This window comes from Rosa chinensis, chromosome 7, assembly GCF_002994745.2.
Source record: "Rosa chinensis cultivar Old Blush chromosome 7, RchiOBHm-V2, whole genome shotgun sequence".
Lineage (NCBI taxonomy): Eukaryota > Viridiplantae > Streptophyta > Magnoliopsida > Rosales > Rosaceae > Rosa > Rosa chinensis.
The window spans coordinates 53,917,009-53,928,645 of NC_037094.1; the positions used below are offsets into that span (position 1 = coordinate 53,917,009).

Genomic DNA, 11,637 nt, shown 5'->3' on the forward strand with positions numbered 1-11,637 from the left:
CCCAAAGAAACAAGCTATAAAGGGTCAAGACCCACTGCACCCACCGGTAAAAGATGGAGCATTATTACACAAAAAAAAAAAAACAAACAAATAATAAAATTGGCCCAAAGCAAAGCCCAGACCTAATAGCACTCAAACTCTAGCTAAACTGCAAGCATCAACACCCACCACGTCTCCACCACGTTTATGAGACCCTAACCACCGCCACGGGACAAAGATTGCTAAAATGTGAATGACAAAGATTGCTAAAATGTGAACTGCAACATTAAAATTTCTTGTATTTTAGCTGAAGTTTCTCCCAAGACAAAAGGTTGAGTGGGCAAGAACCGTGTTCCAAAATCATTGCTAACCAAGCAAGAACCGTGTTCCAAAATCCACCACGTTTATGAGACCCTAACCACCGCCACGGGACAAAGATTGCTAAAATGTGAACTGCAACATTAAAATTTCTTGTATTTTAGCTGAAGTTTCTCCCAAGACAAAAGGTCAAGCAGGCAAGAACCGTGTTCCAAAATCATTGCTAACCGGGCATTTGTTAGACCTTTCCGTATTTCATGCTGTTAGAATCTCAGGTTGTAAATTAATAAATTGATTACATATCTATTCTACATTACTAGTTTCTCCCAATATCTTAGTTTCCATGTTACAAGGTAAAACAGGGATTGAAGATCCACCATCAATCTAAAGGTTTAGCTATTTGAGCTATTCCTTCAAAATAGATTGGTAGATATGGTACAGTCTTTCAAGTTTCTTGACAGTATGACCACTCTCATGTGATATTGGTCATCCATTCTTAGTTTCTTACCTATCTATGACCCCTCATGCAAATTTGATCACACCATGGACGTTCCATGTTAAAAAAAAAAGAAAAGGGGAATCATAAAAGAGAGTTAGGATGATAGACGACACCTATAGGCTTTAGGAGATAATGGATCAGAATGATTTTACATACTGCCAAACTGGGTCAACTTGTGTGTGTCTCATAATTATCATATTGTCTAGTATACATAGTTATGTACAAATTATATTGAAATGTACATGTTTTTCTACTGAATACTTATTCTTTACTGGGAGATTCAGTAAGGCATAGTACCATTATCTCCAACACCTTCAGGAACTAATACATCAAATTCACTTACAGTCCATTCCGCAGTCTCTCCTGGTTGACTGACGTATATTTCTGTACCCACATTAAGTGAAGACCATACCCGCTTTGCTGGTTCTGTTCCCGGGTCCTGTACAACAAGTTCAAGTGCCCCTTGTAAGACAGTTTGTGCACTAGGATAACATAACCTTCCAATGGCATCCTTTCTTTCGGTTTACAAAGGGTGATAAAATGAGTCCTTAGAGTTCTTAAAGTTTAAGAAAGCTTTTGAGTAAATACAAAATCATACCTGGTAGAAATACAACCGGCTAGAGAGTGCACCAACATCAAGCTCCCATGTCCTGGGATCTCCAATCCATCCATCTCCTTTCTTTTCAGGATAGCCATGTACAGACCATTCAGGGTGGGGAAGAATTTGCACCAATTCTTGTGCTTGTGGGTTGCTATATGGGTCACATATATCATATGGTTTCTCCAAATATTTCGCATTTCCAGGAGCACAGTAGAGATGATAAGCAGCATATGGAAACCGAGATGTTTCATTTCTGTATATTCTATTACCGGTTTCCGTAACATGGTAAGGTGGGCAGGAGACAAGGTTATCTGGTCGGCACCAGTTTGTAGTCGCTGGGTTTATAATCATTTCACTGTATCTAGTCACATCTGTCAAAACATTACTGTCGCATGGTTTTCCATTGTTCTTCCAACAGCTTCCTATATCAAGAAGATAAAATTGACTGTTGGATCCTCCTCCTTGCTTAACATCAAGTCTCAATCTTACTTTAAATTTTGGGGAGACTGGCAACTGAAAAAACAATAAGATATTATTCCAGAGGTAGTGAGGTGTGTGACATCAAACATCAAAACATTTATCTATAACGAATATAAATAAAGAATCACAGAAAGTTTGAAAAGAAACGATGTCAACAAATAGGCAACATTTAGATTTACATAAGAAGCATCTAGATATTATAAACTGCTCCTACCCTTTCCTACAAACTAAATATAACGATGCATAATCCATTTTCACAAGTCAGAAGTGCAGACACTGTATTGGACATTTAGTGTTCAACTAAAGTTATTCTATGTCCAGGAGAGCTTGCTTAGCATGAATTGGGATGATAATTGTAGTCCTTGTAAGAAAGAAGTAAAGCTGAGGAACCAACCTTTCTCATGATGCCACGGCCATCATAGTGATAACCACCATTAGGTCCTTCTGTTGCATCTGAACGTAGATACAACATTAGCCAAGGATACTTGGCAGATGTTGTCAATCTTTGCGAGAAAATCCAACTTCCGGTGCTCAAATTTTTCTGCCATGAGGCTGAAAAGTAGGAGTTGTTCCCTATACCTTTTCCCAAGTCAGCATCAAGATCATAACTTCCATAAAATCCTCCAGTTATTGACAAATTCTGGTCCCCATAAGATACTAATCTCGAGTAGTTATGGTAAACAAGTGGCTGATTCATACAACCTTCACCAAAACATGGAAAATTCCTATCCGTTACAATTCTGCTTACAGGCTTGCCATTTTCAGGACAAAGAGTAGTGTTCTTGTCGAAATTCCCATTCTTAAGCATGATCATCCAAAACTGCCACGGATCTGATGAAGAATCATTAACCTCACATAGAGAAGCAAGATACAGCTCCTTTTCGGTTGCATACAAGTCAGGGTTTGTGTATGGCTTAAAATCGCTTACAGGAAACTTATCACCAGCCCTTAAGTTGTTGTCTGATTCATTTACTCTGTGATGAATCACACAATCACTCTTGACTCCAAGAGGAGCGCGATCAATAGGATCTAATTATTAAAACAGATGCAAAACGAAAGATGATCAGCAAGTAAGCAAACATGACCTTGAGTTTGCAATCTAAAAGTGACCATGAGGAAGTCAGGAAACACAGTGTGTGGATCATGGTCAAAATTGCAGCAAGTGACTACTATCCAAACAGAAATGACAAGCATGTATACAATGCAACTATGGAAAGAAATAGTAGTCTTATAGTACTAATGAACGTAGTTGGTGGCTTGGTAACAAAAGAAACAAACCAAAGTCAGAAATTGAGGAATCACATTTTGATTAGCATCAAGATGATTCTTAATCCCCAAATTCTGCTATCAGAATCACAAACACATTTAGTATATGCTTCCCACATATTCTTTCATAATTCGGTAGTGATTATACATGTGCTACAAAATGTACATCTAGTATTTACCATTTTGGATCATCAAAGAAGCGTCAAGAGTTTTCTTGAAATTGGGGCAATGATGGGTCTCATTAAGAAAACTGGAAAGCCAAATTCAAAGCCAAAGGCAAGGATAGCAGATATTCACTACTTCTCAACACACATGTGGGTTTTGAATTGAACATACCAGTGATTAGTGGGCAAGAGAGGTCGGCACAATCGGCCAGTCTGGGGCTGCCCATGTTGGGAGCTTCAGTACCAACTTCATTGCAGAAGTTCCAAGCTTCCAATGCAACTCTGACGTTCGGGTTCTTCATCCCTGGGTCTCCTAGAGCTGATAAGTAAGCCTCTGAGACTCTGTTTATATAATCACCTAAACTCACCACAAAGAGTTGACTAACAACAACCAAAACAACACAGGCTGCGGAATTGAGAAGACCCATTTTCATCTTCATCTTCATCTTCTTCAAGTAAGAATCAGAGTGATATAGGCTCTGATTACCAACACTTGGTTAGTTGGTTTTGTGGAGAAGAAAGAAGAATTTGACACGGTGTTGCTTTGAAGCAAAGTCTGGTCGCAAGTCGCAACAACTACTTGCTAAAGGAACACGTGGAGGAAAACTGAGCAAAGTTTTTGGCGCACTTGGAAGCTAACTAGAAACACTCTCTAAACAGTTTTTGAGTAAACTCGCAAACAATTTCTAAAATTTGGGTTATTCGAGACTTTAATTCTCAATATTCTAAAGTCATTTCATTGATATCTCAAAATTAATCTCCAGATTACTTTTAGCTTTATTGGTCACTAACATCGTTAGTTCATCTTTTTTGCTAAGGATATTTTTATCTTTTCCTTTCACTTCCTCTCCTGAGATAAATTTATCACTGTCTTAATCAAAATAATCAGCGACTGATTTACTAACTAAAAGTTCGAAAAATACAAGCAAAAATAATATTAGAATATGCAAAACAAGAAATAATTATGATAACTATTAATTAACTAACATAAGATAGGAAAAAAAGACTTCATTATTAACGGAGGGTACTAAAACTATGTCTGGGATAAATTATGAAGTATCAATGTGATAGTTTTAGAATTCGATTTCGTATAACTCAAATTTCAGGAACTGATTGTGATAAAAACTCGGATTTTTTTTTTTTTTACCAAAAAAAAAAAAAAGGAAAGGTTTTTGGGGTTTACGAAATTACTGAATAAACCTCAGCAGCACTCAAACGACGTCGTTAGGTGAAAGCATAGCTATATGACTAGCGGGCTAGCGGCCATCACCTTGTTCGTCTTCATCTTGCGCTCTTCTAATCTGGCACACTGTAAGAATCTATTTGAGTTATTGTTCAATTCCATACAAATTTTAGATTGATTTATTTCCCAGTTCAATTTTAGGGATCGAATTTGCTCAAGTTTGGTTTGTTAAAATTCACATGCTTTTCTTTCTTGTATCGTTTGGCCTGCTTAGATGAATGCTTTGTTCTTCTTTTTCTTTGAATCTTTAGCTTATTGTTAATTAAGCTCATTTCTTTGCATAATCTCTACTTCATTGAACTGGGTCGTAAACAAAATCAGGAATCTTTGATGTTAAATTAGCCTGTTCCAGTATCCATGATTGCTCACTTCTCCATTGCTATGTCTTAATGCTCAAACCATGATTCAGTGATAAAGAGTCTATTTTGCTTTCTAAATGTTGTATTGCATAGCTTTTTTTTTTTTTTTTTTTTTTAATCTTTGTATAGATGGACATTTGAGGGGTGAGGTTAGACTACACTCCCCCTCACTAGGTGTATCATTCTTTGAAATTTAATAAAATTCTGTCGCGCTGCAGGTAATAGTGAATAGAATGGGTGATTCTTCATCATCATCATCATCATCAGTCTCACCTCAGTTTGTTACAAAGCATTGGGAGGGCTTCAAGGAGTTCTGGGGGGAGAGGTTCTCCTTCCTCGACCACTATTCCAAGTTCATCAAGTGTGATAAGCCTCTTCCTTCTTGGTCTGACGCTGATGTTGAAGCATTCATTGCTACTGATCCAGTTCACGGCCCCGCTGTAATTTCTTTCTCCTTGTTGTCTTTTGTTTCCTTTACTTTGCCGTTGCTCTTTGTGTGTCAGCTCTATGTGTAGATTTATGATTGTGATGGTTTTTGTCTTTTTTGTTGGCTCGTGGAGCTTTTGTGGATCTGTTTATTCATATAATTGCTTGTTTTGGATTACTCTTTGTTCTTATTTTCTTCATCTGGGTATGTTTCATATCTTGTTCTTTATTTCAATATTAATTTCTGCGCCCGTACGTGTTGTTTAATTTTATTGGGGGAGGATGGCCTCCTCTGTATGTCTTATATCTAGATGATATAGTTTCTTTTTCTCTTCTTTCTGAAGGTATTGGTTGATTTTCATTTCAAGTTGGTAACTTTATCTTGTTAGGTATTTTCCAGTTAGCCAAATTTTGAGTCCACAACTCGAGCAGATGTCTGATAGTCAACCAACCTGTGTTTCTTTTTCAGCTGAAGACTGCTAGGGAAGCAGCAAAATTTGCTCTTACAGGAAGTGTTATTGGAGCAGTATCAACTGCTGGAGTTGCATGGAAATATTCAAGGAGTTTGCATGGTAATTTACTTCCTCTTCTCTTCAGTGTTATTTATTTATTTATTTATTAACGTATTCTTCCATTTGAATAAGTACGTCTAAAAAGTATGGAATAGGGATGTGTCTGTTTACTTGTATCTAGCTTCACTTGGATATGAGATGATCACTGTGATAGTTCACTGATTGAGCTGGCCATCAATTGACTGTCTTGTTATTTCACAGTTCCCTACTGTACCTTTGTCATGACATGACATTAGTTAAGTGGTTTGCCAATTAGATTTCAAATATTGGAAGATAAGTGTCTGCAGTACTTTAGATACAGCCTCATACCAACAAAAATAAAAATGTTTAATGCCCGCACTAATCCATGTTTCCTTGCAAAATTGCTAGTGCTTATGCAGTTGGCTGTTTTACAATTGCTAACATGGACTTGTGGGTAGCAAATACACTATCGCTATATATGTGTAACATGTTGTCTGTGTTATTGTGACTAGTCAGGTCCCTTGTTCCTCAGTGGAATTTAAAGTTGTGTTGCTAATTCTTTCATTCTGATGTTTCTTCTGTCTTCTTGCCTGCATTGTAGGTGCATGCTTGTGAAAATAAAAATAAAAATACTTGGATCTACTTGTAGTATTACAAGTTTTTACTCTCTCCTTTCTTTATGATAACCATATGTACATGGTGAAAATAAAAATAAAAATACTTGGATCTACTTGTAGTATATACAAGTTTTTACTCTCTCCTTTCTTTATGATAACCATATGTACATGGTCTGGATGTGTTTTCAGTTAATTATTTCATATGAAAACTTAAATATATTGAGCATAGGCATGATTAGTACCCGGGAGGTCTGTTGCTTTAATAGTTGAAAGCCAAATTAAAAGTCAAGTGTTCAAGTCCCTATGGTGCAATATTTGATGTTTCACATGTTGGATCAATGGTAAGTTGTGATAGTTTGCTTAATCTGACTACTCATCTGTCTCGTGGTGCAATATTTGATGCTTTACATGTTGGATCAATGGTAAGTTGTGATAGTTTGCTTAATCTGACTACTCATCTGTCTCGTGGTGCAATATTTGATGCTTTACATTGATTGGAAGTTTGGAAGTGCCTAGAGCTTAGAAGCGATTGCATTTCATTTTTGTTTCATACACTATATATTACCAGAGATCATGAAGATGTAAATTACCATTGCTTGGTAAATATCAACCTCTTCTTATTGAGTTGTATAAAGTGTATAGCAGATGACTGGTATATAGCATAGAGATTTATATAGTGTCTGTATCTTTAACTTGTAAATTTCAATGTGTAAATTGTGAGTATAACAATTGGAGATGGGCTCTTTTGGATGGTGTATTGAAGGTTGTTCTCTGAGGATGGGAAGGAATTTAAAGTTTCTGAAGCCTATTTATTGTATATGACAGGTTCTGGACTGGCGTCTTTAGCTGGAGGTGTCTTTGGTTGGACATTTGGACAGGAAATTGCAAACCACTCACTTCAATTGTACAGGTTCGACACCTTGGCTGCACAAACCAAGTTCCTGGAATGGTGGGAAGACAAGAGTGAGCGACAGTCTTAAAGATAGCTGTCTTTTGCAAGCAATGCAATAACCAAGTTCCGTTTCTACAATAAGTCAAACACAAAATGTAGTGATAAAAGATTGCATGGAAAGCTTCCTATTTATGTTGAACTGGCGCCTGAAAGCCCGGATTGCATCAACTGGTGCTTTATGGTTTGGGTTTTAGTTTCAGCTCAGGGAATTTTCTGATGCTTTCTCAAAATGAACTCATGAAACTGGAACACTTCGTGAACTTCCTTTTATCAAAATTTTTTGGCCAATTTGTCATCTGTTTTTGTTCGAGTCAGAGTTTTGACTCCATTGTTTTGTTTGGGAAGTGAATCTCAGTTGGTTTTATGGATTGGCCTTGATGGAGAAAAGAGAAGAATATGAGAGTTTTTCTTTGAAGCAAAGTCTTGCTCGCAGTTGTTAGAGGGACACAGTGTGAGCAAAGTTTTTGGCGCACTAGGAAACCTAACAAAACAAACATGAATGGTGGAGCTAACACCCTCTTTAAATAGCTTTTTGACACTGATTTCGATTTTAATATGGTTATTTACAATTCTGGCCTGTATTCTTGTTTCCTGATTCATAATGGAAACCAGTTGCCTCCTTCCCAGTCGATCAAATTTTCCAAGGAGATGATAAGCATGCATTAACGTACGTGAATGATATGGATGTATTTAGCAGACTTCCCTCTAGTTTGGAAGAATAGTCAATGAAATGAATGATATAGATATATATAGCAGATTTCCCTCCAGTTTGGAGGAATTGTCAATGAAAGGATAAAATGATTACGTATATGTATTCAAATATTACTTTCCCCCACCACATAATGGGTGGTTACAGTAGGAGCTTGAATCATCATCTTCAACACCTTGAGGAACTAGTACATCAAACTCACTTACAGTCCATTCTGCAGTCTCTCCTGCGCTACTGACATATATTTCTGTACCAACATTGATTGAAGACCATACGCGCTTTGCAGGTTCTGTTCCTGGGTCCTGTTGAACAAGTTGAAGAGCACCAAGTCAAGCATAAGAGAAAATGGCAAACTGCAGAAAGTTTCCACAGTCAAATACATCAAGTGAATTCCAGAGTTTTCATGTTCAATTTCTTTTTTTCTTTTTTTTTGGCAGAGGGTGAAGCTGTGGGATGGAAGATAACTCAGCCATTTTCTTTTGTACCAGACACAAGCTAGCATGCAGCAAAAATTCAACATGCAAAGGATGTCTAGCTCTCGAAAGGACACTAAAATCCCCAGAAATACACATAAAAAAAGGCCATCCATGAATTCCTAAAGAGAGTTTTGAGCAAATACAGAACCAAACCTGGTAGAAGTACAACCGGCTGGAGAGTGCACCCACATCAAGGTTCCATGTCCTGGGGTCTCCAATCCATCCATCTCCTTTCTTTTCAGGATAGCCATGTACAGACCATTCAGGGTGGGGAAGAATCTGCACCAATTCTTGTGCTTGAGGGTTGCTATATGGGTCACATATATCATATGGTTTCTCCAAATATTTCGCATTTCCAGGAGCACAGTAGAGATGATAAGCAGCATATGGAAACCGAGATGTTTCATTTCTATATATCCTATTACCAGTTTCTGTAACATGGTAAGGTGGGCAGGAGACAAGGTTATCTGGTCGGCACCAGTTTGTAGTTGCTGGGTTTATTATCATTTCACTGTATCTAGTCACATCTGTCAAAACATTACCGTCACATGGTTTTCCATTGTTCTTCCAACAGCTTCCTATATCAAGAAGATAAAATTGACTGTTGGACCCTCCTCCTCGTTTAACATTAAGTCTCAATCTTACTTTAAAATTTGGAGAGACTGGCAACTGAAAACACAAAAAGCAAATAAGAGGTGTGACTTTAAACTTCAATATATTGATCAACAAGGGATAGCAATAAAAGAATTCTCAAGAGATAAGTTAATCATATTTGTAACATCCAGATCTACATAATGGGAGCATCTTTTTACCTCTCCCGAGCAACTAAACATTACAATGCATACAGCATCTTCAATACCATTAATAATGAAGTAGAACTGTGGAATTAACCTTTTTCATCATGCCACGGCCATCGTAGTGATAACCACCATTAGGTCCTTTTGTTGCATCTGAACGTAGATACAACATTAGCCAAGGATACTTCGCAGATGTTGTCAATCTCTTTGAGAAAATCCAACTTCCAGTGCTCAAGTCTTTCTCCCATGAGACTGAAAAATAGGAGTTCTGCCCAATACCTTTGCTTAAATCGGCATCAAGATCATAAGTTCCATAAAACCCTCCAACTACTGATGGCATTTGGTTCGCATTAGAAACCAATCTTGAGTAACTATGGTAGACAAGTGGCTGATTCATACAACCTGGACCAAAACATGGAAAGTTCCTATAAGTTACAATTCTACTCACCTGCTTACCATTTTCAGGACAGAGAGTAGTGTTCTTGTCAAAATTCCCATTCTTAAGCATGATCATCCAAAACTGCCAAGGATCTGATGAATCATGCACCTCACATAAAGAACCAAGATATAGTTCCTTTTGCGGTGCATACAAGTCAGGGTTTGTGTATGGCTTAAAATCCGTTACAGGAAACTTATCACCTGCCCTTAAGTCGTTGTCTGATTCATTTACTCTGTGATGAATCACACACTTACTGTCAATTCCTATACAGGTGAAAACATAAAACAGAAAAGGATCAATAGGAAAGCAAAGTCACAGTACACTGATAACGAAATTTCCAGAAGTTTGCCATGTAAAATTGGGAAGGGGGAGGTAAACAAGGACCACGAAGAAGATGGTTCATGGATCGCTGTTTGAATTGCAGCAAGTGACTTCTTTCCAAGCAGAAAGATAGCAACTAGTTCAGATTGGTTGCATGAGCATAGTTTTCTCAACAATAATTATCAATCAAAAAATCAAATTTTGATTCGTAACAACACAGTTCCGAATCCCTGTATTTACCAGAAGATAGCATCACAAAGATACTTGGAATGTACATACCAAATAACTTTTAAAAACTAATTCAGGTAAATTAATATATTGGCCTACAAAAGGTAAATTTGGTTTCCCTTGCTCATTTTAAACAGAATCCTCTTAAGAGTTTTCTTGAAATTGCACAATAATGGGTCTGATAGTACTTTATGTACTGGAAAAGTCCTATTCAAGAAAACCAAATGTTCTCATGTTTCTAACTCAAAGCAAGTTCAAAGCCAAAGCTAATTATAACCATTCACCTCTTATATTAAAACTAAGGTACTACTTTACAACCAAATGATTACTATGATCAAGTAGATTGAGCATACCGGTTATAAGTGGGCAAGAGAGATCAGCACAATCAGCCAACCTGGGGCTGCTCATGTTGGGTGCTTCAACTCCAACTTCATTGCAGAAGTTCCAAGCTTCCAACGCAACTCTAACATTTGGGTTCTTCATTCCCGGGTCTCCCAGTGCTGATAAGTACTCCTCTGAGGCGGTGCTTACACAATCAACTAAACTCAATGCAAATATTTGAGAAACAAGAACAAACACAACACAAACGGAGTTGAGAAGAGCCATGTTCTGGGAATACTCAAAGAGTCAGGTAGGCTCTAAAGTACGGAATCACATGAATGCACCACAGTAGAAAATGGAGATGAAAATTATGTGGAGTGTTTGTACTTCTGCGTACAGTCCATTGTGGATCCGCTTTGCAGGAGAAACAGGGCGCTTTGAAACAAAAGTTGGAATTAAAGTGACACTTGTCCTAAGACGGAACTAACACGTACTGTCCAATGCGTGTGGGGTTTTTTTTTTTTTTTTTTTTTAAAAAAAAATAATATTTTTTTAGAGTTAACTTCAATGATACACCTCTTATTAACACAATTCTACATCTGCTATTAAAATCTGCGATAACAGCATCAGTTTGGTTGCAAATTAACAGCATCAGTTTGTTAAATGTGTGTGTGTATTTTCGTAAGTGAGAAGCACGGTAACTACTCTAAACAGAATGAGACTCTGTGAGTGGAGAAATAACAAGAATCTTAGAAAAATATGGCTTATCTGATACTTAAATAATTTCTTTGAAGACAGATCTGAATGAGATGTTTAAAAATGGACTAAATTCAGTTTAGTCTCTTGATCTTTAGGTGTAAAATCACTTTGGTCCCTGACTTTTTTTTTTAATCATGATAGTTCCTGCAC

The 11,637-nt window shown here is 37.2% G+C and overlaps 3 protein-coding genes across 4 annotated transcripts; 1 reads left to right on the forward strand and 2 right to left on the reverse strand.

Annotated features, from left to right (window-relative positions):
• Positions 1-957: 957 nt before the first annotated feature.
• LOC112176849 lies at positions 958-3,856 on the reverse strand. Its single transcript, XM_024314941.2, has 4 exons — positions 3,480-3,856; positions 2,272-2,906; positions 1,395-1,910; positions 958-1,235 (listed from the first exon to the last, which is right to left on the reverse strand). The coding sequence occupies exons 1-4, from the start codon at positions 3,751-3,753 to the stop codon at positions 1,077-1,079; spliced, it is 1,584 nt and encodes a 527-aa protein (XP_024170709.1). The 5' UTR covers positions 3,754-3,856; the 3' UTR covers positions 958-1,076.
• A 625-nt stretch (positions 3,857-4,481) lies between these two features.
• Positions 4,482-7,781, forward strand: LOC112178525 (succinate dehydrogenase subunit 6, mitochondrial). The gene is made up of 4 exons (XM_024316662.2): positions 4,482-4,618; positions 5,128-5,349; positions 5,805-5,907; positions 7,311-7,781. Exons 2-4 carry the CDS (start codon positions 5,143-5,145, stop codon positions 7,463-7,465), a joined length of 465 nt encoding a protein of 154 aa, XP_024172430.1. The 5' UTR covers positions 4,482-4,618; positions 5,128-5,142; the 3' UTR covers positions 7,466-7,781.
• Positions 7,782-8,163: 382 nt separating this feature from the next.
• On the reverse strand, positions 8,164-11,135 carry LOC112178524. Of its 2 annotated transcripts, none has more exons than XM_024316661.2 (4): positions 10,761-11,135; positions 9,514-9,821; positions 8,776-9,291; positions 8,164-8,448 (listed from the first exon to the last, which is right to left on the reverse strand). In XM_024316661.2, the coding sequence occupies exons 1-4, from the start codon at positions 11,011-11,013 to the stop codon at positions 8,260-8,262; spliced, it is 1,266 nt and encodes a 421-aa protein (XP_024172429.1). In that variant the 5' UTR covers positions 11,014-11,135; the 3' UTR covers positions 8,164-8,259. The 2 variants fall into 2 exon arrangements, with proteins under 2 accessions (XP_024172429.1, XP_024172428.1); XM_024316660.2 differs by having other exon boundaries at positions 9,514-10,121.
• Between the last annotated feature and the right edge of the window lie 502 nt (positions 11,136-11,637).